The sequence below is a fragment of the Lampetra fluviatilis genome, chromosome 41 (genome assembly GCF_964198595.1).
Source record: "Lampetra fluviatilis chromosome 41, kcLamFluv1.1, whole genome shotgun sequence".
NCBI classification, from domain to species: Eukaryota; Metazoa; Chordata; class Hyperoartia; order Petromyzontiformes; family Petromyzontidae; genus Lampetra; species Lampetra fluviatilis.
In genome coordinates this window covers 8,315,601-8,341,854 of record NC_136315.1, presented here as the reverse complement: position 1 = coordinate 8,341,854, position 26,254 = coordinate 8,315,601, and the positions used below count along the sequence as shown (strand labels likewise).

The following is a 26,254-nucleotide window of genomic DNA, read 5'->3' as shown; positions in this document are numbered from 1 at the left end:
GAGAGTGCATAATTTCAGCATTATTGGTGCAACACGAACAAAACTCTGGACCGCTTTTTGGTATTCCCCGTCTCATGAGCAGAGTCCGGCCAGGCTTGAATCAATGCTGGCATTCTACCAGATGTTTATGGGAGCGGAACTCTCTCTGTTCTACATATAATATCACTACATATGTCTTTATAGCCTAAAATATAAGTTTTGTGTTATTATCTGTGTATTTTATCCGGGCCACTCTTGTCCACTGATATTACTGGATAACTGAAAGTTGACTAAGTAGTGGTGAATTGGTCCAAACAGGACCCTTCTAAAAAATGGTTCTTTTAGACTTGGTGAAGGATTTTCATGCACATGAATGGCAATTCGTTGTAATAACGTTCACGTTGTAGACATTAACGCGCTATTAATGTATGCCATGAGCAAAATAAGTTTATCCTTGAGTTACAAACAGATTAGAATCCAATTATGTCACTTTTCCACCAGACATGGGTTGTGAAACAACTGTATTTATGGCATTAAACAATCAGTCTTCCAGCGGTGGCTGGGTTGGCTCAAAGGTCAGAGGGTCAGAGTGCTGAGCCGAAACCACTGAGACCCTGCATTTTAATTCCTATTTCAGCCGCCTGTGATGAAACTGGGTTCTCCAGTTGTACCGGGTTGATGGTCTCAGCCCCGGTCGCAGAATGACCACGCAAATGACGCTCCAACACTCTCTCAGAGCGAGTTCTGGATGAAATTCGTCATCTCCTAACGCGATGTCGAGAGCACAAATTGGAATACGATTGCTAAGGGCAATAAAAAACCGCAAAAATAACTCTTTCCTGCCAGAGATTGATTTGTGCGAGGGTGCCTTCAGTTACGAGGTCGTACTCGTTGGACGGTAATTGCTTGCCTCAAATGAACCACAATACCTTGCCGGTCTCGTCAAGGAGTATAAACCATAACATGAACCATAACGCGAACTCCGGTAATCCTCGCAGCAGCGGCTTTTGGCTAATCATCAAACAAAGTCGGTCACCGCATCGCGCGCTTTCAGATGCGCTTCTGCGGCCGGATGGAACGCTCTCCCTTCCAATATTAGGAAGCCACTGGAGCTATGCACTTTTGTATATAGTTTGAAAACCCATTTATTTAGAACTGCTTGTTGTGTTTAGGTTGTTGTCCTTCCACAGCACCTCCGATCAGCATGGTTGGCTGCGTACATTGTGAAAGAAGTTCAACATCCATACATGTTTACAATTCTGACGGCATCACACCACCAATGAGCCTCCACCTCCTCTCGAGAGTTGGTGACTAAATTTGCAGCCTGCAGCTAGCTGTATGTGGCCATGTGTCCTCTCAAGCCTTGAGCACTGGCCTAGGCACGTGAGCAGCCATTAATTCTGTGACAATGTTATTTGTGCAGTCAGTTGAGACCGGGTGAGGCTATCCAATTCCCTTACTAATGAGAGGCTCCTTACAGCACAAGGGGGAGGCACATTTTTTATTTATTTTATAAGTTTAAGCTCTAGAGCTTGAAACTGGAACGCACGGTGCTAAATGAACTGAACGAACGTTCACTTTGGCTCTGAGTGAATTGTGGAAATTCCACATTCCTATGGCAATGACCAGTTTTTCCATAAAACAACCTCTGTTCATTTCGCACAATGTGCTACTTAATTTATTGACCCTGGAGTGGATGACGGCCTGAGCCAACCCCTTAAAGGGATTTAAACAGATTTTTCATTTGTGGATTTGGCACTCTACCACAGTGCAACTGGGCTGTTCAAATAACATTTAACATAATTCCAATGCATTTATACATTTGAGTCCTCTCTGCATATGGATATGTGATGTAACGATCCTAATAATGTTGTTTTAAACAACTTATACTTATTGATCACCTAAGCCAATTGTGTCCAAGCCATTATAAATAATATAAAAACAATTCCCATACCATGTTAATTATTCCTAAAAATGTCTGGACGTATGCTTTCACGTGGGTTGTTGGGGATTGCATTTCTGCACGCTCGTGTGTGTCCCATGCGTTAGTGAGCTTGCATTTAAGTCCGATTTATCCCTGCCTTTGAAATAGCAAATGCAATAACTTTGGCGCAGAAGCCCGCCAGTGTCCTCTTGTAAGTGCGGCAGGGGGCTGTGTTTTTCCGGAAGTGTTTGCTCAGCCAGAGCACGCTAATGGATTGCGCAGATTGATTGATCGTGGTTCTTCCTGTGTTATGGCTTTTTTTCTTGTATATGTTTTCATCCTCTCTTTCCCCCCTTCCACCGTCCTCCGCTCCCGGGCAAAAGCAGTCAACACGGCTGCTTGACTTTTTGAGAATGGGCATGGCTATGAAATATAAATGACAGTGCTCAACCTGAATTAACTGATAGCAAATCGATGTCAAAGGATTAGGTGGCTGAAATTGTAATTGAGGCCCCTGTGACGTCGTGGTTAGACTGCCCGACTCGCAGTCAGAAGGGTTGCGAATTCAAATCCCAGCTACGGGTAGACTCAGTCCCATTATCTCGCCAAGGGTAGATAAAAAAAACAAGTACCACTTTGTGGAAATCCAACAATGGTCATTCTTCGGAGAGAGCCTGCTGGTTCCTTCCGTAGACATGCTGAATTCCCTTCACCGGCTAAAGCCCCCCCCCCCCCCCCCAATTGAGATGCGAACCGCTCGCTTGAGCTGAGACGCTTTGCGGTGGACTTTGCTTGATGTGCCAGCAGTGTGACTTGTTGGCTGCATCTCTCCAGCGAAGCTCCGGTGATGTCCACGATATAGTCGGGGAATTTTATAGCAAATCGTTGCCGGCAATTGTTACCGGCAATGCATGTTACTCAAGAGCAGCAATGGCTAAGGAGTGAATGGGTTCCGTTTTGCTAATGAATACTGTGTTGGTTGAAAACTGCGGTGGATGACAAATGATCGTTCTACAGCGCACAACAACCTCGGGTCGTCACGTGATCTCGGCCTGCTGCGATCTGATTCGACTTCGCTATCTCAGTTGCCCACGGAGAGGAACGCTGATGAGAGTTAGCCAAATTTCAGCGACTATTATTGTTGTTGTCGTTTACAATAGAGAATGGTACGGCACATACTACTGGTGAAGATGACTGAAAGCCCTTGCTCTGCTTTGACTTGGTGCATTATGGTCTGTGGGTCTGGTTGGCAATTGGAAGGGTGACCACCATAGCAACATCGGGTCTCTCTGGGCAGTTGTCATTTGACGATCAGTTGGGGACAATCTCTATCCCGATCTGTAATTCAAGTGATGTGTATCATTGTGCAGCATTATCGGGTTCTGTATTTTATAGACAAACGTATACTTCAGGTAAAATTAATTCAACGAAGATCCTGCCCTCCAATGAAACATCACATGGCAGTCTTTGATAGGAAGGGTAGGTTTTGGATTTAGTGTCCTGCCTGAAAAGTCTACTTCTTCCGACATTATTGAAGAGCCCATGGTTGTGTGATCAGAATAGTAGAAGTTTAATGCAGTGTAACAGAAAAAATAACTAATTTGGTTTTTTGGTATATAATTATATTTAGCTGGCAATGAGCGAGCGAGCAAGTGAGTGGCTGATGAACATTCTAATGATGTTCTATAGAAATATTAAAAGGCAGAAAGTTGGCGTATAGTTGAGTCCATGCTTTTAACAAGAAAAAGACATGACTCAAATTGTAATGTTTTGGGTCCTCCAGAGGTTGGAGGCCAAAATATTTGAATGTTGTTATTGAAACTAGACCAAGGTATGTTTATATCTGGGGTGACAAGCAAAAAAAAATGTTTAAGTTTTTTACTCTGGGCACGAACTTTTAAGTTGTAAGTTCAAGGGTGATGCATTCTAATGACGTTATATTTTCAATGACTAAAATTTGTTAAGGTGCTATTTATTCGAGAGCACCTCTCTAATGTTGGTAACACCCTGTAATTCCGGCGCCGTGGATTCGAACCACATCCCTCAAAGTAAACACATGGCGTGGGCAAGATGAGTGGTGGGCAGGTGCCTATTCTTCCACGGCGATGAGGTTGCTACCTTAACCCTCGTGACCCCTCTTGAGGGCCGAGCGCGTGGCGTGTGCGGTGCGCTGTAATCGCCGTGCGGCTTTTGGCTATAGCTGCATCGCGCGGCGCTTTCGGATGGGCTTCTGCGTCCGTCTGGAACGCTCTCACCTTCCGATATTAGGAAGCCACCGGAGCTATGCACTTTTACATCTAGCTTGAAAACCCATTTCTTCAGATTTGCTTTTTGTGTTTAGCTTGTTGCTCTTTTCCCCCCGCACCTCCGATTAGCACGGTTTTCCGCATACGATGCGGTAAAAGTTCAACATACGAACACACATACGTGTGAAAACGGCCGGAAGCAAACGGTGGCCCGTTACCCCCCGCGCAGCCCGCCCATGCTCGCACCTTCGGTCCGGCGTGCAGAGAATTTCAGAAGACGAACGAAATCACGGCACGTGTTTATTTTGCTTCCCCCGTGCGCCACCCTCTCCCCCGTCTCTTGACGGCGCCACAGCCACGCGCGCTATCTTAATGCGATCGCAGTCACCGTGTGTTGCGGTGGGAGATAGAGTGGTGGCCTTTCGTAATGTGGCTGCGTATCGAATGGATGGCTTCGTAATAAGGAGGCATTATATCGTGCATGAATCTGCCACCGTTCTTGCGTGTGAATTTTTTGCAGGGAGCGCAATGGCAGTGTGCGTATATTTTCGTCTGTTTGCAAAAACAATCAATTGGCGCTCATAATAAAATGCGACGGATATAATTTTGTTCTAGTTTTATATGTCACAAATCTAACTACGTTTGCGCTGGCATGTTAACATGACACCTATTTCCAAAATGAATGGTTTGTTTTACAATACGTGTGCTGTACACCTATAATGCTGTACAATATGATTTTAGAACAAGTGTTTGCAGTCCGCTCACCAACAGAGGTGGCACTTATGTCCGCACACGCGATTCGTTCTGGACCTTTCTCCACGCACAATACCATATTTAGTATTTACGGTGTTGCACACAACACGGCACAGTGTGCGGAGTAAATCTTTGGGGGCTGACGTAACACGAAGATGTGTTGAAACGAAAACACTTGAAACCAAACACAGCAATGGGATGTCCTAAGAGCAGCAGCTGAGGATCTGTCACTTCTTATCCAATTATGTGACTTAGTGGCGAGTGGCCCTTTTTAATGGATTTCCAATGTTGACATCTGACACCGCGACATACGCAACTTTTTCTCAGGTTAAATGCGCCGGCGGGCGTGTACGCGTGGAAAATCGTTTTCCTCCGTCGGCCAAGGAATGGAATGGGTCTGAGAAGAGCGAGTTCATCCGTCGAGGATATGGAGCGATGGAAGTTGGCCCATGTGCAGCAGCAGGCGCGCTTAGGTGCACTATTACATCGCCGAATCGTGACAAGTGGCAGCGGCTTTTTAGTGGGGCAGGCCTTCATCCAGCAGTGGATTGATCGTGGCTGATGATGAATGAACGTGCCCTTTGTTTGTTTATTAAGTGTTGAGCCAGCTGGCCAGGAATGAGCAGTGACGTTGCCCACTCTTCACCCAGGCAACCAGAGACCACAGGCTTAGGTGTTTTTAAAAATACTTTTTACGAAAACAACGGACAATTAAATATATATCTAAGAATGCACAAGTATAAAAAACTAACAAATATATTATTCAGAAGAAAATGTACAATATTTTTAAAAATTCAAATCTTGTCTTTCTCTGCATTTTCTTTGTCATCATATGTGCCACCACTTAATTATTGGTATTAAAATTCTGCATTCGCACACATTGTATACAATATATTTCGCGTACAGGTGCAATTAAATTGTATATCCTTTTGTGTACATTGAAGTAAAACATTTCAGTTTGATAATATCTTACTGAGAGATTGTTGTTTTTAATTCGGGCATTAACATAATTCACTTCGGTTCATTTTCGTCGTCTTCCTCAACCGCACACTTTCGTGAATTTTGGCAAATTTCGTCTCTTCGATGATGCCAAAAATCTACACGGATCGAATCTCATCTTAAAATCCTTAATATTTCAGATCATCACCTTCTTCCGGTAGTGGCTTGACAACAGGTTGCAAATGATTATGTTTGGTTTACAGTAGAGTATCATTCGGTGCTGTCTTGCTAACAATGCATGTGGAGTGTTGTAAACGTGCGTGACTTTCCTCGAGAATAGAGAAAGAATATCGAACATTTCCATACAGTACCATGGTCTACCTTGCCCTTACGGCATCCAGGTGTTTTTTCTTCTTCCCGTTTACCGTTGTCGTGCTTTATTCCCTTGCGTAAAATAATCTGCTCACTCCACGTGCAACGCTCAAACATGTGCAATCGCATCCCGGGTGCCCGTTTGCTCGTTCATTCTTCTGCGTTCAACCCGCCGTGTACATTGCATGAAAACTGCCGCACCACAATTTTGACATTTGCAAGAGAAAGCACGGGGATTAAACGATTACGCAGCTCTGCAGGCTTTTAGGCATGTTACGCCTGCCGGACAGTCCATTATTAAGGGTGACGTCATGTTTTATTTTAATCACTCGGGCCTCTGATTTTTTTCCTCCTCCTTTTCCCCACCCCTCTCTTCACGGTCGATGTTTTGCCGTTCCCATCAGCCAATCCGCTTAAGCCGTGATCTTGAGGGACGTGGCGGTGGGAGGGGAGGGATGCAGGCAAGGGAGGGAGAGGAGTAGGGAGAATACAGAGAGAGCGTTGCTACGACGCAGAGCGATGGGTACGGAGAGCAGAGCGCGGTGACGGTCCAACGCTCGCGATGCTGAGCACAAGAGGACTCTGAGCGCGGGGGCGGGTGGGTGGCGGCGAGCGGCCACGGCAGCAATTTTCCTGCCGACGTCGTCCGGACTTGCGGTGCATTCGCGCTCCCGTGCGGAATTCGGCGTCCGGAGGAGCGCAACCAAAGCAACGGCCGACCCTGCGTTGGCGACGGACAATGCGCGTTAAAGCCAGCGTCCAGCACAGCTGCCTGCACCTGCCCTCGTGCCGCTTCAGCAAGGGAGAGGGGAGGGTTTTAAATTGAAAAGGGAAAAAAAAGAGAGTGGGGTGGGGGGTGGTAGCGAAGGAAAAAAATCCCGTGAACGTCAGAATAGTTTTTCTTCGCTGCTTTTTTCATCAGCCCTGCTGTCCGTGTGGAAATGGCTTTTCTCATGCGTTGCTATGCCAACTGTCTGCGACCGTGGTCGTCAAAAGTAAGCGTTATCATTTTTCCACGTACATATCGTCCGTTTTCGCCGCGTGAATTTCGGTAACGAGAGCGGGCGGGAATGGCACCGGGGAGCGATTTGTGCGCGTCGCTGTCGTCCTTGTCTCTGCGCTGCCTGCGGCCCGTGTTGGCGCTCGTGGGGGTGCCTGCGAACGGCTCTCCCGGTGTGTTTTCGCGTCCTTGCCACGCGTTGTTTGACACGATGCCTGACGTTTCGCACCACGTACCGCGTGGGCTCAAGAATTCGAGGTCTCGGCACGCGGGGAGAAACGTGGGACATCATTGCCAAACAGCGTGCTGTGCAACCTGAAATCACATCGGAGAGATTTTTTGACTTGGCAGCCACCTCGTAGTTTAATAACCTGGATTTGAGCTTACAATCGTTGCTATTTAAACAGCCCTAAACAAGAAGAATATTTCGATTTAAAGCTTTCGTGACTGCAGGGATTCGTTTGATTGTTTAAATTTTATTATTTTATTATTTCCCTTCTACGTGACTTTACCGAAAGATCCAAGAATAAGAAGAATATTGACTTTGTGAGGCATCTGTGAATAATGACTATAGGCAATAATGCCGTTATAATTTTACTGCCCGAAATGAATTTGTAATTTGAAGGGTTTGTTATCATTGTTAGCACAGTGTCATATTTCTTGAGTTTGTTTCTTGGTAATAATAACATTGCAGTTGTCCATTATACAGGAAAGCTTCATCTGAGACTTGGGAGTTTTTATTTTGTTTGGGTGGGTTCTCTCTGGCAGGTGTGGCCAGACATTTGCAGTGTGTGTTGATTGTGAGGAGGAAATTGGAGTCCTGTACCTGTACGAACTCTGTGCACGTGAGTAGATAATTCCGACAAAATCTGTAGCGGACAGGCCAGAAACCCATCGTCGGTCACGTAAATTCTACCGGTCGTAATTTAAGCCCTGCGGGTTTGAGAGTTCCTTAGCACATGCTAATCTCTGTGTGATCCAACAAACCCAACCATATCCAAGTCTCGTTGAATCACACCCATGGACCACCACACCCAGCTTTGCATTGTTGACGTTTCGTGCTTTTTCCCCCCAAACCAATTGCTGGCTGATAGATACGGAACAAAGTAATGCGCTCTTATCATTTACTTACTCCGTGTCATTATGCGTGTTATGATTGTATCTTCTTCCTCCTTATCTGCGATTCGCCAGCAGCGGTGGGAGCAAGCAATTTCAGGGCTGCACCTTTACCGCCTTCACCCTCGATGACGCGATTAATCGCCACGAGCCTGGGTCACCAGCGTGTGTTCAAGAATCGAGCCCTTTAACTCTGTTTGATGCTGTTTCTGAATGTAGCGCCCCTAGTGGCTAAGGAGGTCACGTGTGCTGGTGACCTTACAGCACTGTACCATATAGCACGGAATATGAATCGAAAATAATGTATTCTTGCAGGCATGATTCCCGATGCATGTATCCAAGTTGTATGAATGTAGTTCAGTGCATCCATCCATCGTTGAATGCCTACAGCGCAGTGTTATTTATATTTCATTTTTCTCCGTCACGGTTGCTGAGCACAGGGCCCCAAATGGTCAAGACATCAAGTGACCAGCAACAAACAGCCCCGTGGAAGGTTTTTAATAGAATGGCTTTTGTAGGAGTGGATGGCAGGATGACCAGGTAGCCGGATGTATCGGTGGCTTGAGCCTCTAATCCTTGTGCTCTTCGTGCAGCGTTAGGCGCCTTGAGGAGGCGGTAACAGCAACTCGGCTCACGATATGTTTGTGGGCTTTTGAAAAAGTCACACTTTTTTTGACATACTGGTCTCATCCTCCATGCCAAACATCCCAAGGGGGGGGAGAAATAAAAACATGTAATGATTCAGCCAGGGTTTAATGTGTTTTAATTACAATATTTAGTATTTACAGTACAGTATATGTTTTTTGGGGGGCTGGGTAGCAGCATGTATTGATGGGTCAGGGGTGGCCAGATCAATGGGTTGCTGGGTGACTGGGATACTGCCTCGCTGGATTGCTAGATGGCTCGGTTTCTGGGTGAATGGGTAGCTGGATAGTTGGCTGACTGGGTGGTTGGAGGGCGAGATTGCTGAATTGCTGGTTTGGCTTGGTGGCTAGATGGATGGGTTGCTAGATGCCTGGGTGGCTGGATTTCTGGGTGGCGAAGGGTGTTTGGGTTGATGGCGGAATATATGGGTGGGTGGGTCGTTGTCTGAAATTCTGGATAGCTGAATAGCTGGGTGGGCCGTGTGACCGTGTAGGTGGGTGTCTGTGTGTCTGGGTCTCTAGGTGGGTGGGTGGGTGTCCGTGTGGCCATGTGTATGGGTGGTTCCTTAGGGCGAGAGACCGTGCCTACCCCCCCCCCTTTCCCTGCTCCCCACCCGGTTGTATTTTCCCCTGTGAACTGACCGTGCTTTAGGATGCCCGTGCGATTGGCCTCACAAAGAGACAATGGGGGGACAGCATTTGTTAGGGAAATGGATGTGGCTGAGATGGGGAGGAGGTTAGAAAGTGGGGGGGGGGGTGGTCGTGGCCGCTTCAGTAGCTGTGTGTGCGGCGGTGGTGGTAGTGGGGGGTTGGCAGGCCAGGGCGGGAAAAGGTTTAGAATTACAGCCATTTATTTAACGGGGCCCTTTTGCTGCCATCGGGAAGCTAGAGCGCTCCGTGACAGCTGCAAGAGTGGAAATCGCCCCCTTCAGCAGCCATTTTTTTCCGTGAATCCTCTCGCAACCGCGGCTTGCCCTGGAACCTGCCTCGGCTGCGCGACGGCACCTTCCCTTGCGCCCTTGAGTAACGGCGCTTTCCCTCGCGCCCTTGAGTAACGGCGCCTTCCCTCGCGCCCTGAAGTAACGGCGCCCGTGCGCACCATCGACCGCCGCGGTGCCTCTTCTTTTTTTCTTCTTCGTTTGTTTGTTCGTTTTATTTCGAGCGCTTGTCGCGAAGACACGGGTGGTGGGCGTGTGCGCGGCCGACATGGGTTTGAGCCTTTGACAGCGGCCATCAGTCAAGCCGGCGGGTGTCGGGGGTGGGGAGGTGGGAGATGAACCATGAAGGGCCTGGAGCTCGTAACGATGTGCGTTAGTCAGGAGGTGAGTTTCTCGTTTGTGGCCGCGACGGAATTGCAAGATCACACGGGCGGCCGTCCGCGGCGGGGGCTTGTGTGTGGGAATAGAATGATGCAGGCCGTGTGCCATGACCGCCCGACTCCGTTTGTAAGGCGCCCGACGCGCAGTGTGTGCTTGATCAATTGTTTGTTAATCGCAAGAGGCTGATTTGGCCGTGGCATCGATCGCGAAATGCCGTGTACTTGTGGGAACCTCTTTAAAGGGGGTGGTGGGTTGAACGCGTCTCTCTCGCCGACCCCTGTGACTAAAGGAGCCAAGAGTGTTTTTTTCAGCGGATGACAACTGCCACTTTACTCTTGAATAGGCGTTGGGGTGACGCTCGTTTAATTTGGAGGAAATTTCACATTCCCACGACGAGGGCCGTTGTCCGCAGAAAATTGCTGCTTTTGACTTGCCACGAAAGTTTTGAATGTCCCGCGAGGAAATGGAGCAATAAAATCAGGTTCTGTGCGGGTGCTTTGTGGATTATTAAATTTTAATATCGTGAGAGATGGTTATGTCTTCAGAAGTCCTTCATCCGGCAGTGGATTGAGCATGGCTGATGATGAATACATGAAAGCTTGACTTTAATTGTTTGAACAGGATTGAACATTATGCGTGTGAGTCAAGCAATCTAACCTTGCGGCTTGATTCTACTTTCACAGGAGATTCGTATGCACATAGATTTATGAAATGGATGCAAAGACATAAAACCTAATATCCGCAAAAGAATTACCGAAGATCTTTCTGTCATGTGGTCCCAAAGATCCCATGTACAGTGAACTCTTGGACAGTTGCTTTGCTTTCCCGCTTGGCAGTAACAGATCGATCCTCTTGCTCCCGTCATTTGAAGACCTTCTTGAGTGGCCTGCTGAAAGAGCATTCCTAACTGACAGCATTGATCTGCTGGCAAATGCATGCCATATTTACGTCCTGTATTAACGATTTGGCAATTTCCTGAAATTTCTTCCCACGATTTTTCATTGGTAGAATCAAATTGGGCGAGCACTCGTGTTGTGTTTTTTTTTCAGGTCCCATTTAGGCTGTTCTGTAATTGTTTGTAAAATTGCTCATGCCGGCGCCCGTAGCTTGGCAGCCCCTGGAGTAATCCATCATCGTTTTAAGTCTGTGCAGCAACTGACGAATGTGTACACAAACATATTGACGGGGGGGGGGGCCAAACTACTGTGAACGTCAAAGGGTGCCATGGTGGTGAGATGTTAACTACCTCGCCTGGTATATAAGAGGTCGTAGGTTCGATCCCGACCCCTGACGCCTGTATATTGGGAGTTTACATGTTCTCCCCGTGGTCACGTGGATTTTTATCCGGGTCCTCTGGTTTTTTCCCTCCACATTTAGAAACATGCATTTAGAGTATTTGGCGGCTATATATTTCCACACGATGAGCCACTTTGTAAAGCTATCATTTGTAGGCAAGTCGCTTCTGAAAAAGAGCTATATGGCTCAGTGGGCCTTTCCTGGGAAAAATAAAATAGATATGTACACGGAGCTCAAAGAACAAGTTTACCTTATTCTAATTATAGTTTGACTGATACAGATCACAACTTTGTTATGGTGACAATCTATTGTTATGTTGATTATTACGCTCACATTAATTTATTCAAGGGCGGCTTGATTGCCTCGTAGAGACGGTTCTATTCCCATCACAGCTGCTCAGTAATTTCTACAGGGAATTAGCAAAGCGTGCTTGCTGCCGCCTGAAAAGTAGATGTTAAAGACCATACGAAGTGTACGTGTCATCGCCAGTGTCATCAGCCAAAATTTTCTAAATGAATTGTAAACTAGTACCAGTCTCTATGCGAATAAAAAAATCTCAAGGCTTCAACCGCAAATGTCATGTTGAATCCCTTGACTTAAAAAAAACACGATTTAGCGGGGCCACAATCTGTTTCCACATATAAATAAAAATATGTTTTTGTCCATTAGCCTATTGACTTTCCAGACCAAATATTATCAAGCAAAATTTGTTCAAGTGCGACAATATTCTCGGCCAGTTCCAACCTCATAACAAATTCCGCAGCAACAAATGATTAATTTGTGCAGTGAATTGTAGTTTTAAGTAAATCTTTTCGACTCGTGATGAAATGGTGATACAGATTCTTTTTTCACGTTTTTTTTTTATACAGGACCCTGATAACATGAAGAGCAGTTTAATATCCTGCACTGTTCTGTCCATCGTTTTTCATTCTCGAACCAGCCAGTGCGGCAAAATCAAATCTTTTTCACAGTTTTTCACGAGTTTGCTCTATGCTCACACTTTGAATTTATTCAAACAGTATGAATTGTTCGCCTCATTGACATACACGACAAAGTGATGCTTGTCAAGTGATATGTCTACTGACATTCAAGATGTGAGCTAGGCTGCATGATATTGTTTTGTATCACATGTTCTGTTGACTATATTTTATGCACACATTTTTGGTCTTTGAATACCAGTGCGTATGGAAGACGCTGTAAATGTCATGGAAGGATAGGATAAACGATGTTTGCGTTTTGTAATAGGACGTGGCAAGTGTTCTACCAATCAGGAGGAGGTAGCGATGGGTGGGAGGACACGTGCAGGGCGGTAGAGGACAAGTCGCAGTGATGTTCAGGGACCAACGACCAAGTGGAAGACAGAAAATGAGATAGGAGAATAACACCGTCAGAGTGTATGTATGTTGAACTTCTTTCACACCGTACATAGCCAACCGTGCTTATCGGAATGGGGGGGGGATGGCGGGTGAGGGGGGATCAATATTATGACGACTCTGGGATCTATTAGAAGGAAGCGATGGAGGGGGGGTGGGTTGTAAGGGGCTCCATTAACCTTGGCCATGCTGACCTCCTGACCTTGATGTTTTTTTCTATACTGTGCTTTATAACCAGGGGAGAGCCGATTGAGTTTAACACTGGTGAGCCGCTTACTTGGTGAAGTTCTATGGGAGGGTGGAGTGCTCATAACTCACCTCCACCATGGCCGGTATCTCAACACTGCAGCTCGCGGCTGAACCGGCGTGCGCCACCGCTCCCGCAGACAAAACTAGATTTCAACAAATTATGCTACAGCGCGAGGCGGTTGCGTGGGTATTGTTCAAAAGTACTCGCATTCATTCGTGTATTCGGCCCAAAACATGCAGCACAGAAGCTTCGGCGCGCGGGGGGCTTTTGCGGAAAACGGACCCGACGACTGCCAGTGAACTCTGTCGCGAGCGGTGTTGTTGAGGTGCTGCGCAACCAACCTGACCGTCGTGTGCAATCCAGCTTGAACCGCGACTTTACCGAAAAAACCTAAGAATATGAATCCTTGCAGTCGCGAAAGCTTCAAATCTAGAATTGAACAGCAGTATCTGTGTTTTTCCAGCAGGGAGGGCACAGAGCCTCCTGTCGCTTGAGAAGTTTGCGACCACACTCCAGCGGTGTAATAAACTGCGCGCAACCGGAGAATAACCGAGCTCGCACAATGGGAGCCTTTGTCGCGCTCGCTTTGCCGATCTCGTATCCAGGATTAGCATTTGTTAAGAGATTGGCCGGGGAGTGCTGATCCGAGGGTCGGTATCCTTTTGATGGGGGCCGCCGATCGTGCAGCCAACGCTGTAACAGTGCAGCGCTGTGCTCCGCCTATTGGAAGCTCCTACAAACGGCTTCCTTGCGACCAAACAGCCTTGGAATGACAGAGTGGCAGGTCCCTCTCCCAGTGACTCATGGAGTTGATCTTTCTCATCTTCCCCATGTAAAGTGGTTCATGTCGTTATATGGTCAAGTGTGCATGTGGTCACTGCGTCTCTTGATACTAACACCAGCGTGATGAATTCGGTTGCAAGTACCAGTTCGTGGCAATGGAAAGCGACATAACCGACGTGGGTTAAGAAAACGCGCTGTCAATGAGTGCGCATTGCTCCCCGTGACGTTGATCAATGAACGTGGACACCGACAAAGGCAGCGGAACAAAGGCTGAAAAGAGGCGTCGAGAGGGGGGTGCACGCCCGGACATACGCCGAGAGACGGATAGAGGGGCACAGGCGAATCGGATGGAACGCAAATCGGAGGCGTAATATGGTTTAAAAAACGCAAGTGGGCTTGGGCACGACGCACAGAGCGAGAGGGTATGATGGCCGGTGGCCAAAGAACAGCAGCCCAAAGGAGGGAATGCCTCCAAGAGGGAAAACCACTTTGGAGATGGAGCGATGAGATCTGTCAATTGTGCAAGAGTGACAAAGGTCGTGGCATGGCAGGACTACGATGGCTGGCAATGGTGTAGGGAAGAAGAAGAGGCTTTACCCTTCCTGGCAGCAACACAGGAGGTGTTAAGATGTTCAAACACTGAATAGACAACGATTACAAGGCATCACGCCAGTATTAACCACACATACTTGGCGCATCATTGAAAAAATGCAAACAAATATGCTTAGACAATGTACGCATTGCCCTTGAAACGGAGTTGGGCTGCATCAGAGACAGTGTAAGGAAGCCTTCATCCAGCAGCGGATAGACAATGGCTGCTGCTGATGATGTTGATGACCAGTTTATAATAATTTTGCTTGAATTGGGCCACCAAACTTGGGCTTGAACCCAGAAGCTATGAACTTCGATTTCATTTCGAGAATTGGGCACGGTGCCTTCAAGACACCCAGTCATCCTATTTTTGTCATCACATCCAGAGAGATTTCCGTGACTATTCTAACAGCTCTTCCCTGCTGACTTTTCAAAGTGCGCTGTGCCTAGGGGGAAGAAATAGGCTTAAGACCGTAGATGATAGAGCCGTGGAAATAATTGTGATAGTTTACGACCATTTACAAGAAATGAATGTTTTCATTTTGGCTAATACGAATTGTGTGATGATTCAGTCAATCCATTCATTATTATTTAATCTGAAGAGTGGAAATATATGATAAAACTCAAATCTTTTTAGACTCTTTTTACTATAAACTGTGAATAATTCTCGAGAGAGGAAAAAAACCCATGATAATACTTATCATCATCATCATCATCAGTTTTTGTGACTTCAATACATCAATTTGTAGCTGTTTAAATCAATAAAAAAAATAGCAAGGATATAACTTGCAGTTTTATATTCTGTTCAAACTGGCACTGGAAGTTCCACACCTATTGTGTTGCATCCATCTTTCATTTGAGGTCACTTTTTGAGAGTTTGTTAACTTGTCGTGGAGAAGTGCTTTGTGTTCTTTCCTAAAGGACTTATTTTAATCCAGAAGAAAGTATTGGGAAAAAGAGTGAAATAAATGAAATTAAGCCATACAAAATCTATCTATATATATCTTGAAAGCTGTTTAAAAACAATAAAAACACACAAGGATGTAACTTACAGTTCCATATTTTGTTCAAACCAATACTAGAAGTTCCACACCATTCAGTAGAATCCATCTTTCATTTTAGATCACTTTTGTAGAGTTATTAACTTGTTTTGTAGAAGTGAATTGTGTTTCCTCTTTCCTAAAATACCTATTTTGATCTAGAAGAAAGTTCAGATAGGTAGGAAAATAATTGAAATAAATGAAATTAGGCCATGCATAAAATAGTTTTCTTAAACAAATGACAAGCTACAAAGTCAACATTTTCAAGATGGCGGATATGGCAGGTCCATCTTTTTTAGAAATCTGCTTTTTACTGTAATCTTACCTCAGGGTAGATCTTCCCTCAGGGTAGATTATACTGTAATCTCTTTACCTTATCATCTAAGATAATTTTCTTTGCTGCAGTCTCTCGTATTCCCCATGAAACCAGTAAGCAACGACATTCTGGCAGCACGGTTGATCACAGATACCACAACATGCAGTTCGTTTTGTATCAGTGGTTATATTGTGATGAGCGATTCTGCTATCGTAGCCATGTTACAAAGATGTGAAGCAACATTCTTCTGGGTGAGCCTCAGCCGGCGGAGCGTTATATCACATCTTGACTGGGAATGGCCCCCCGCTATAGGCTAGATTTGGGGCTTGATATTTATTGCCGAATGTTTTCCTGAGGGCGTTCGTACACCAATAGGTGGGCACGTGTGACCAGCAGCCACGGCCATAGCGAAGATGTCTACCGGATGCGGTATGCCGGGTGTGGAAATATTTTCCGAAGCTCAGTCCCGGACAGTTCCGGCTGCAGTAAAACCTCGAGCAGTCGTCAATAAAAACAACAACATCCGGAATCACTTATGCATCCTTCTCCTTTCCAACACTAGCCAGTACTCCGTGTTTTATAAAGTGTGGTCCACCCCATACCAAGCACCTGTATCATGCAAAATGGTTCTGGGTTCGAAACCGTCGGAGCTAGTTTGAGGAAACCATCCCACTACTGGAGGACTGGCATTAGGCCCTGATGCTTGAGAATGTAATTCAGACATGCAGTGGTAGCAGCGGTGTAAGCGGTCGGGTGTGCAGAGGGCCCCAGGCCCTGGGCTATGCAGCGGTGGTGGGGAAATGAGACGGGAGGGGAGTCTAATGTCGTTATTGCTTGCTCCAGGGCTCATGCCAAGCACGCGCCGCCGCTGGATGTTGCGCTTGTATAGGAAAGCGAGGTCGCGGATGTGCCGCCTCAATGCGATGACACTGCCGCGATGAAGTCCCTTCAACCGCATGTGCAGCCCCACTGATCCATTGCTGGGTGTTGTGGAGGAATGAGGTGAACAGTGTCAATATATATTCGTGGTTATCAAATGCATTCATCATCATTCTGTAGTACGTAGCGGCAGTGTCCTTGGTGTTAAAATGTATGTCATTTTTCAACAATTAATTTATGCCATAAATCGATTGGGTGTGTGATGGAGTATAATTATGCAGCATTGATTAATAATTGCATCATTAGTTTGTCATTAAGAATGGAAAATCATTTTATTCTGCAGATCATGTCGTTTATCAGGGCAATGACTTTGCAGGCGCTCATAACAGCAGTCACATTAATAATACTTTTAAAAAAAATCATTATAATGAACGAAATTAATATCTGTGTATTAGCACGGTGGGCTACGTGCGGTACGAAAGAAGTTCAGCAAACACATGTCGTCCTCTCAACTGAGGGCTTGACGCAGCTGATCAGCCTCCTACTTGCCCTCATCCATTCCTATTCTTAGGTTTTTTCGGTAAAGTCACGTAGGTAAAAACATTAAAATTAATAAAAGTAAAATAAAATAAAAATCACGACGTTTCGGAGGCAATACAAGCTTCCGTCTTCAGGTGGAGCCGTCACAGCCACGACAGCTGACGGTTCCAACTGAAAACGGAAGCTTGTGTTGCCTCCGAAACGTCGTGATTTTTATTTTATTTTACTTTTATTAATTTTAATGTTTTTACCTACGTGACTTTACCGAAAAAACCTAAGAATATGAATCCTTGCAGTCACGAAAGCTTCAAATCTAGAACTCATCCATTCCATTTCCCACCCCTTGCAGAATTGTCTTTGTAATTGCAGCAGCCGAGCCTCTTGCGTTACACCAAGCAGCTGATCCTTATGGCGGTACCCCGGGGTACCAAATAATGCTAAATGGCCGAGGCAATTAAATATTTTGTTTCTGGGACACTATTTTTCCCAGGGGTGTACTTAACTCCGCGACTGGGGTACCAATCAATCCGAAAGCAATGCTACTCTGCGATGTCAAAACGCTAAACATTAACATAAAAAATCCGTTATCGAAAAAATAAACTTTTAATTGTGCATCGTGTACAGCTCGTCGAGATGATTCGATTGCCGCATCGCTGACCATCGACAGACTAAAGATGACTGCATCACGGACAGTGTCTGAGAGCCGGAGTACTATGTTACCCCGGGGTACCGCCATAAGGTTCATACACCACATTCCTTCTCACCAGGATTATGACCAATTGCTGCTTGCATCTGCTCTCTCGTCTTCCCGTCGCTCCAGCTCGCTCGCTCGCCCACTCTTTCCTGTAATGCCGCATCTCAGAATCAGAATATTTATTTATACTGGAGGAATCCGATGAGCTATGACGCTTTTTTTCACAGATATCCAGATCTCTTTCCACGCCGCTTGTCTATAACGCGCGCCCCTTGCTTCACTCGGGTATATGCCACTGCTTTGAGTAACTCGCTTCCTCATTCTCACGTTCAGTGCTCAGTTATTACTCTGCTTGTGCTTTTCATAAAGCCATCTCGGTCATTCTGATTGTTAGAAAACAGAAATGGCGGTGAAGACGTGTCAGTGTTTCCATGCTCATATGAGTGTTCCGCTTTGTTTGTGGGGATAAGGTCCCTCCATCGTACAACAACTGGTGACTTCCCAGTGAAGGCTGCTCATTTTCAGGACTCTTGGGGGATGATGACGACAAACTTAATGGCAGCGATGATTATCACAATGATGATTATGATGAGAGTGAGACGACAATGACGATGATGGCTTGATAATGATGATGGTGATAATGGCAGTGACGACAGTGACGTTGATTATAACGACAGTGATGATGATGATATCAGAGCCACTACTTTTTGGCATTTGAGCTTGTGATTTCACTGCTGGGGGCTCCAGTGCTCTGGAAATCAAGCTGCCATGTGCATGTGTCTCAAAGTCACGTCTTGAGAAAGCATCTGTATTGCAATGGAGACGTATGAATGTGTGTATATTTGTTGAACTTCTTTCGCAGCGTACGTAGGCATCCGTGCTAATCGGGGGTGCGGGACTTGTGCTGGTGGGCCAGTAGCTTGTGACAACAAATGCATTTGAATGCAGACTTTATTTCTTACAATAAAGCCACGGGTGATGATTTCACACCGACGGGAGTGCATAGGGGTTCATTTTAATGTTCTTTTGTTAAAGGCTAAGGGCCACGAGAATTGACTCATCGGCTGATATAATGTAGCTGGACAGTGTGAATAATGCACCCTCTGGAAACCAAATCCGGGGTAAGCAGCGGCTAGAAAAATGTAATCACGTTTGTTTTTATAAATGTATTATTTTAGCCCATTCATCCATCATCTGCCTGCCAATTAGTGCCTTGTGGCAGTTTTGCCAAAGGGGGACATCTTCGCCGAGTCCAAGAGGTCGTTTTCCAGAGTAAATGAGGACACAATGAGCAGGCTGTAATTATTGAAATGATGCGCCAGTCTTCTTTGTTCTTTCGGTAAAGTCACGTAGAAGGGATGTAATAAAATAATAAAAAGAAAACATAATAAAATAAAATAATTCTCACGACGTTTCGGCTACAACGCAAGCAGCCGTCTTCAGGTGAAGAATGAGACACTACCAAGCTAGGAGCTTATATATAAGCTGGGTTGGAGGTGGAAGAGCGCCTTAACAAAAAGAATGTGCATATGAAGAGGAATTTAGCATATTCATGGGAAATGCGTAGGAGGTGGGCGGGGTGGTTTCAAAGTCATATTATGCCCATGCATTATGCAGGATCAGCAGCACCAAGGGGGGGTGCAGGGAGTAGCATTAACAAAGGAAAGGAATGTTAATAGTATGTAGCTGCAGTTACTAAACAACCACGTAGAAAACTAAAGTATAAAAGAACTAAAAAACTAAAGTATAAACTGCATAGCACCATCAGTATACTTACTATACTCTACAATAAGCTGAGTTACTAACAGCAAGTAATACATTACAATTCTACGTCGTAAAAATTATATAATATGCTTCCATCTAAACTTTATTCTCTTACATCACACGAGCATACACCGTACTATATACTGCCATAGATAAACCCAACATTAAATTATACAGTATATATAATTATACAGTATATAATTTAATATACTGCCATAGATAAACCCAACATTAAATTCTACGTGACTTTACCGAAAGAACCAAGAAGATGAATCCCTGCAGTCACGAAAGCTTTAAATCGAAATGATGCGCCAGATTATTGTGTACGGTTCAAACGTGTTGAGAAGCATCCGGAATCCGTTCTGTCGTCACAGGAGAGCTGTAAATCTGTAACGTCAATTAAAAGACTGAGGGTCCTTCACTCTGCCTACAAAAACAAGAAAACAATGTTGGTCTATCAAACACATGGACTTTGCAGACCACTGCTTAAATAAAAGCGGGTGTAGTTAGATATGCCATGACACTTACAATTCGATTTGATGTAACTTTCGTTCATTTAGACTTTGGGCTTTGATGCGATCACACAGTGGTTCACTCCTGACAAGATCTTTAACATTCAACCTCGGGTAGTTTCGTGAAGAAATTACTAAATGGCTGCGGTGGGCATCGAACTGTCGACCCCGTACAATGTGGCTGGGTGGTGAGCCTGTGCCAAGCGCTGACCATCGTTATGATTAATGTGATTATTCACTGCTGACTGCTAATGCAAAAAAGTCCAAATGCAATTGGATGTTTGTCTGTACCGTGAAAAATATCCCTATCTAAGTAAACATTCAGCCGTAATCTGAAATTGCCATACCTCATTTAAGGTTTGGGGGAAGCTGGATAACTTGATGGCTCGTGCGCTTGCAGCTGAGATGAAAGATTGCAAAGTTTTAGTGGCTTGGAACCTACCCACGCACATTAATTCTCCAAGACATTATCAACAGACGCAGTCTGCTCTTTGGTTTACGTCAAAGGTCCCGTGCTATAATTATGAAGAGTGTGTCATTGTGTGAAATCGTCACGGACCGTTCCACCCCCAAAATATGATTTACCATAAAAGACAACATTTTGATTAAGTTTCACTTCATGAGCACCGGATGTTGTCATGCTTTAAAAGTCAAAGTGATTTACTGTTCAAGTAGGCATCTCTTGTTTACAGGCCACAGCCAGTGGTGGGAAGTTCCACATTTCTATGGTGGGGCTGAGTCTGTCTGCAGGACAACCACTTTTGACTTTCTCACAAAGTGGTACTCTGTGACCCCTGGGGGATGATGGGCTGGGTCAACCCCCCCAAACTTGGATTTGAACTTGCATCCTTCCGATTTCGAGCAGCTCGCTTTACCGCTGAACAGCCCGCGTGAATTCTAAACGCTGTATGCATACATCTCGTTTGTGTTTGTCATGTATCAATCTGATTCGGAGCATTGAGATGATTTTGCTGCGAGAAATTTCCACGTGATAAGCCGCTTCGTTGAGCTATCGTTTATGGCCTGGTCGCTTCTGCAAAAGAAGCTAATAGGCCAGTGGGCTTTATCTGATAAAATAATAATATATTAGTTTCATTTGTATTTGTTTGTGATTTGCTTACCTTTCCTATCATGTTTTTTTATTGTTATTGTAACGTTCTGACCCGCCCCGACTGGACATCTGTGAAAAAGAGCTTTTTTAGTAAATCGGATTCCTCCAGTATATAAACATATATTCTGATTATGATTCGGAAATATAAATATAACCGATATTCACGCTTCGTGGCATTTAATGATGCAAATCTCTGGATTGACAAGCTCGGAAAAGGTACCTTAATTTTTGTTTCTCATTTTTCAGGAGATTACATGCACGATGGCAATTTTCATTTCCGGGAATGCCAGATCCCTCTTTGAAATAAATTCAATTCCCACGGCTTTCTGAGAGGGGGGGGGTGGGTTGGGTGGGTCTGTCTGCCTGTGGCAAGTCGCAGCTGATGAGTGATGCTTAGCATTTGCGTCAAAACACAAAACCCACAGCAAATTTTTTTCCATTTGCTCATTTCGATGAAACAGAAAACCATCTGCTCACTGTACACAACCGCACAACTCCGGTACAGGCGCCAAGACGCATGGCATTTGGGTCATGTTGCTGATAGGGCTTGTGGGCCCCGCTAAGGCAACGGGACGCATGGATATTAATATCGCGTAATTACTAATGTCGATGGGTTTGAAATAGTGCCAGAGGTACCCGCAAGATTACTCCAGTGCCTTTGGTTAATGGGTCATGGTGTCGAGAAAAATGGGTGTGGATCCAGCAAATCGCTGTACGTGGGTGTGAATTCATTTGTGTGTGTAAAGTACTGCCGTTCAAAGATTGTGTGGTGGTTTTTTTTTAAACGTTATATTGCTACATTTACAAATTGCGTTTAGGTCTGATAATAAAAATTAACACTCGCCGCCCCACGCCGATTGGAGCAGTGCGATATGCGTTGTGTTTTTCTGTGTCATGCAAATAATATCATACACATGCAGCTCAAATTGCTTTTTTGAAAGCCATCAGAATGGTTTGTTTTACTTGACATACCCTGTCAGGGGCGTCAGTGGCTTTTGGTGATGACGATATCTTGATCTTGAATTCAACCGATAAAAATATGTCTTGAAGAAATGATCGATGGGCATGCAACACTCATTATTTACAGAGCTTGGGCGAGTGCCATCTGGCGTTGGGTATGCGAGGCCTGTTGAAGTACATTCCGAGGTAGTTCTTTGGTGTCATCTTCTGGGCCGTTCTGCTGACAACGACGATGGTCTTGGTCTGCTGTCCATAATAATTGCAGAAAGAGGTCGACAACATTGCTCTGAGAGGCATATCTGGAAATAAAATTGGTGGTAAAAATCATAAATTATATAATAAAATACCAAAATATTGCCATATAAGGAAGAATCCCTTTCACTGGTTTTATTTATCGATTGTGTAATTTCCGCAATGTTTTTTTTATTTCACATTTGGTACAGGATGCAGATAGCGGATTTATTTATTTTAATATTACCACTTCCTGCATATGTGCTGCAGATCTAGGGTCCTTGGATAACTGCAGTTTTTTTTGTTTCAGGTCACTCTCCTCTTTACGAGGGTTGCTGTAACGGTTATCGCACCGAACTTGCGTTGCTGACGTCAGCAGTTCGATCTCCCTGGCGCGGGCTGTCGAAACAATGGGGCACGATTGTTAAATATCCCCCCATCTCTGTCCACCCAATTAAATGAAATTGGTATATCTCAGTTGGTCGATCGGCCGGGTTGCGTGTGTAAAGCTTGGGTGCTCCCACCTCTTCCAAGACGTCGGGCCAGAATGGAATAGTAGGCCAAAACACCCTCCATAGAAGGGGCTCGCTCTCTGGCAGTGGCATGAGCAAGAAGCTGCAGGGACAGCTGTACCTTTACATTTTCCTCCCTTCCCTTTGCATCGCACCTCCAATTCCTAGCACCTCCGATTAGAACGGCTGGCTTACGTACGGTGCGAAAGAGGTTCAGTGTACACGCGTACATACATCGGCATGGCGTCACACATTTAATTCAGGGGTCATGGCATGGTGACGGGCGAAACTCGAGAACACATTCACCTGGGGACGTGCTTGGACAATGACAGGTCGTGAGCTCACGGTGATGCGAGCCCGCGGGAGGCTTTCGTTAGATTAAACGGAACGCAATCTTGTAAATTAAATTCCTGCCAGTGATGGGGATCAACATTCTCCAGACTTATCAATAAAAGTGACGGTACTCCGCCCATAAGATTCTCATCTAATTATGTTTTGCAATATAACAATCATCATCACCTGCTGCTGCCGCAGCTATTATCAATCCGCCGCTGTATGTATCGGGGCCTAAATTAATAATTTGAAATTGCATCCTTGCTATAGTTGGCTATTCCTACAGTGGTCACCGACACGCTCTGAACTAAGTGCGCGAAGCAGCAGTCAATGCCGCATGGCTAGATGTAAAAAAAGTCCTCAAAAAAAGAATTACAATTTATCGAGATTTGCTCATTATCTCTCCTACTTACTATGAAGCATACATTGTGACTAAAAGTCACCCTATGTTTGTATTGCTTTTAATTCACCACGTCTATAGCGCTTAATATTGGACATTTTGGACTCACCCGTGGCTTGCTGATGAGTACTAACACAAACGAAACCTGATCTATTTCTTTGATGTTGGATCATTGCCAGTGGAAAATATTAGTCTCGTCAGATGAGCACGGTTTGTTTTTAAGCAAGCAGATGTCCGATGTAAAGTTTAACTTGTTTCTTTACGTGTAAATAGCATCACAATTATATTACAGTGCAAATGAAATGGCTCATATAATTTAACAAATGTCCAATATTATCCTTTGGCTTAATGGGTTAAGTGCTGTTAGTGAGCACCTATGAAGGCTGGCACAGGACAGGAAGGGGTGGGTGGCCAGCACCACACCCGGCCACCTTTGTCTCCCCAGTGGCGATGTTTACACACTGAGGGAAAGCCCAGGACCTGTTCAGATAATCGGCACTGGTGTTGGTCGCATGTATCGCTGTATGTTGAACTTCTTTCGCACCGTACGTAGCCAACCATGCTAATGGGAGGTTGTGACCGGGAGTCAAACTCAGGTCGTAGGGTTCTTAGCGTAATGCCACTCCACCTCCGCACCCCAAAGATAAAGATCCCCCGTATATCCTGAACAGACTGTTGGGGCAAGTGCTGTTAGCGAACACCAATGAAGGCTGGCATGGCGCACGAGGGGGTGGTTGGCCAGTGCCACGCCCGGCCGCCTTTGTCTCCCGAGCGGTGACGCTTACACACCGCACCAGGTACTCATTTGAGGCCGAGTCGACCTAGGCGAGGCTCAGGATCAGCTCAGATAATGGTCACCGTTGTTGGTGGCCGTGTGAGTGGGAATCGAACTCTGTTCAACCGGGTTCGTAGTGCAGTCGGCTAACCGCTACACCCCCACCACTCCCCAACACACACAACAGAGAATGCAGTCGATGCTAAGCAATGCATAAGAGCAGTGCTGTGGTCAGTGATGATGGTCATAATGAGCTGGAGGTGGCTGTCGTCTCGCGTTCGTGATGGTATTGTTTATTCTTTTACTGTCACTCGGCCAATTAATCCGTCAGGTCCTGTGGTTGAGCCAGCGGCGTTGTGACGTCACATGCCCACGACATCGAGGCAGAAGCAGCCTGCAGCCACGATATCCATGTGTTCCATTTTTAAACAAGATACTTTGTTTTTTTTTATTTCTCCCTCTCCGCCAGGGATTAAAGTTTGACTACTTTTAATTTGGGGTTAAGAAATACTCACTTGGGGGGCGGGGGGGGGTACAGCTACGCACATTAAAAAAAAAACCTTTAGGGTGGGAAAATATCCAAGGAGTGAAGTCTATGTGCATGAACATCTCTTTTTAATGAGCAATTGGCATCATTTTCAATCTGATAGTAATTTTGTGGAGAAATTTACAGCGTAGTGTGTGGGTGTAAATGAAAAAGAAAGTAGTTTTATTTTATGGCATTGGACTGCTGAACACATATATATTTACCGAGTCGAATTTGTAAAAGCCAATTTAATAACAAATAATGTTTTCATGTTCTCTGAAATAAATAAACAGATCGCTTTGGGATGGCTTAATGTTTTGGACAGTTAATGATTATAATATAAGACTTGTGTCAGGTTTAATATGATTTGTAATAACATGCTATAAACATTTAAACTATCAAACTTAAATACGGTGAGGGTAATTTACAAATAGAAGCTGCGAGCATTTCCATTATAGTTTATCATCATCAGCCATGGTCTATCAACTGCTGTTGGAAGGTCTCCACCCGGCGTCACTCTCCTGCATTGCCACCATCCGTCTCTCTCCTGCATCGGGGCTGATCACATTTCTCTGTCTCCACAGGGATTTACACAGACAGGTACCGTAGTTGAATAGACAAAGCTGGCATTGAACAACATTTATGTACTTGCATTCGGCCACGTGGTAGTTTTATTCCAAATCCTTTTCATCGTTAACCCTCCACCGCGTGACAAGATTGTCACCGTTTACAAAATATGTATATATAGTGTTAATGACAAGAATATTGGCACAAAACTTGCCACATTACTGACCTCAAAAACCAAGTATGGATCGTCGTACTGGCTCTGGAGAGCCTTCTCTTTGAAATCGCTCGCATTGTGAGAAAGCGTCATGCGGCACACCGCTGCGGAGCCTCCTCCACATGTGGACTCCGAAAGGGGTGAAAAAAAGATGATGATATTTAAAAATCGAGCTGGATTACGGTCAGCCCTCGGAACAGCTAAAACGCGCCGCGTTACTCAATGCTGTTAAACGTGGTCCCTTGCACAAAGGGCTCACGAGATATCGGTCAGAACCCTGACGCTGGCTAGCGGT

General features: G+C 45.3%; 1 protein-coding gene across 5 annotated transcripts in view; it reads left to right on the top strand.

Annotated features, from left to right (window-relative positions):
* Positions 1-26,254, top strand: part of RAPGEF2 (Rap guanine nucleotide exchange factor 2) — a 220,679-nt gene that overhangs the window by 117,729 nt on the left and 76,696 nt on the right. The window contains exon 1 of one of the 5 annotated variants that reach the window (XM_078875472.1): positions 6,706-7,208. The exons of the other annotated variants lie outside the window; for them this stretch is intronic. Coding sequence (XP_078731598.1) covers positions 7,155-7,208 — 54 coding nt within the window. The 5' untranslated portion in view covers positions 6,706-7,154. Of the gene's footprint in view, positions 1-6,705; positions 7,209-26,254 lie in introns of those variants that run through there. 5 annotated transcript variants of the gene reach the window in all.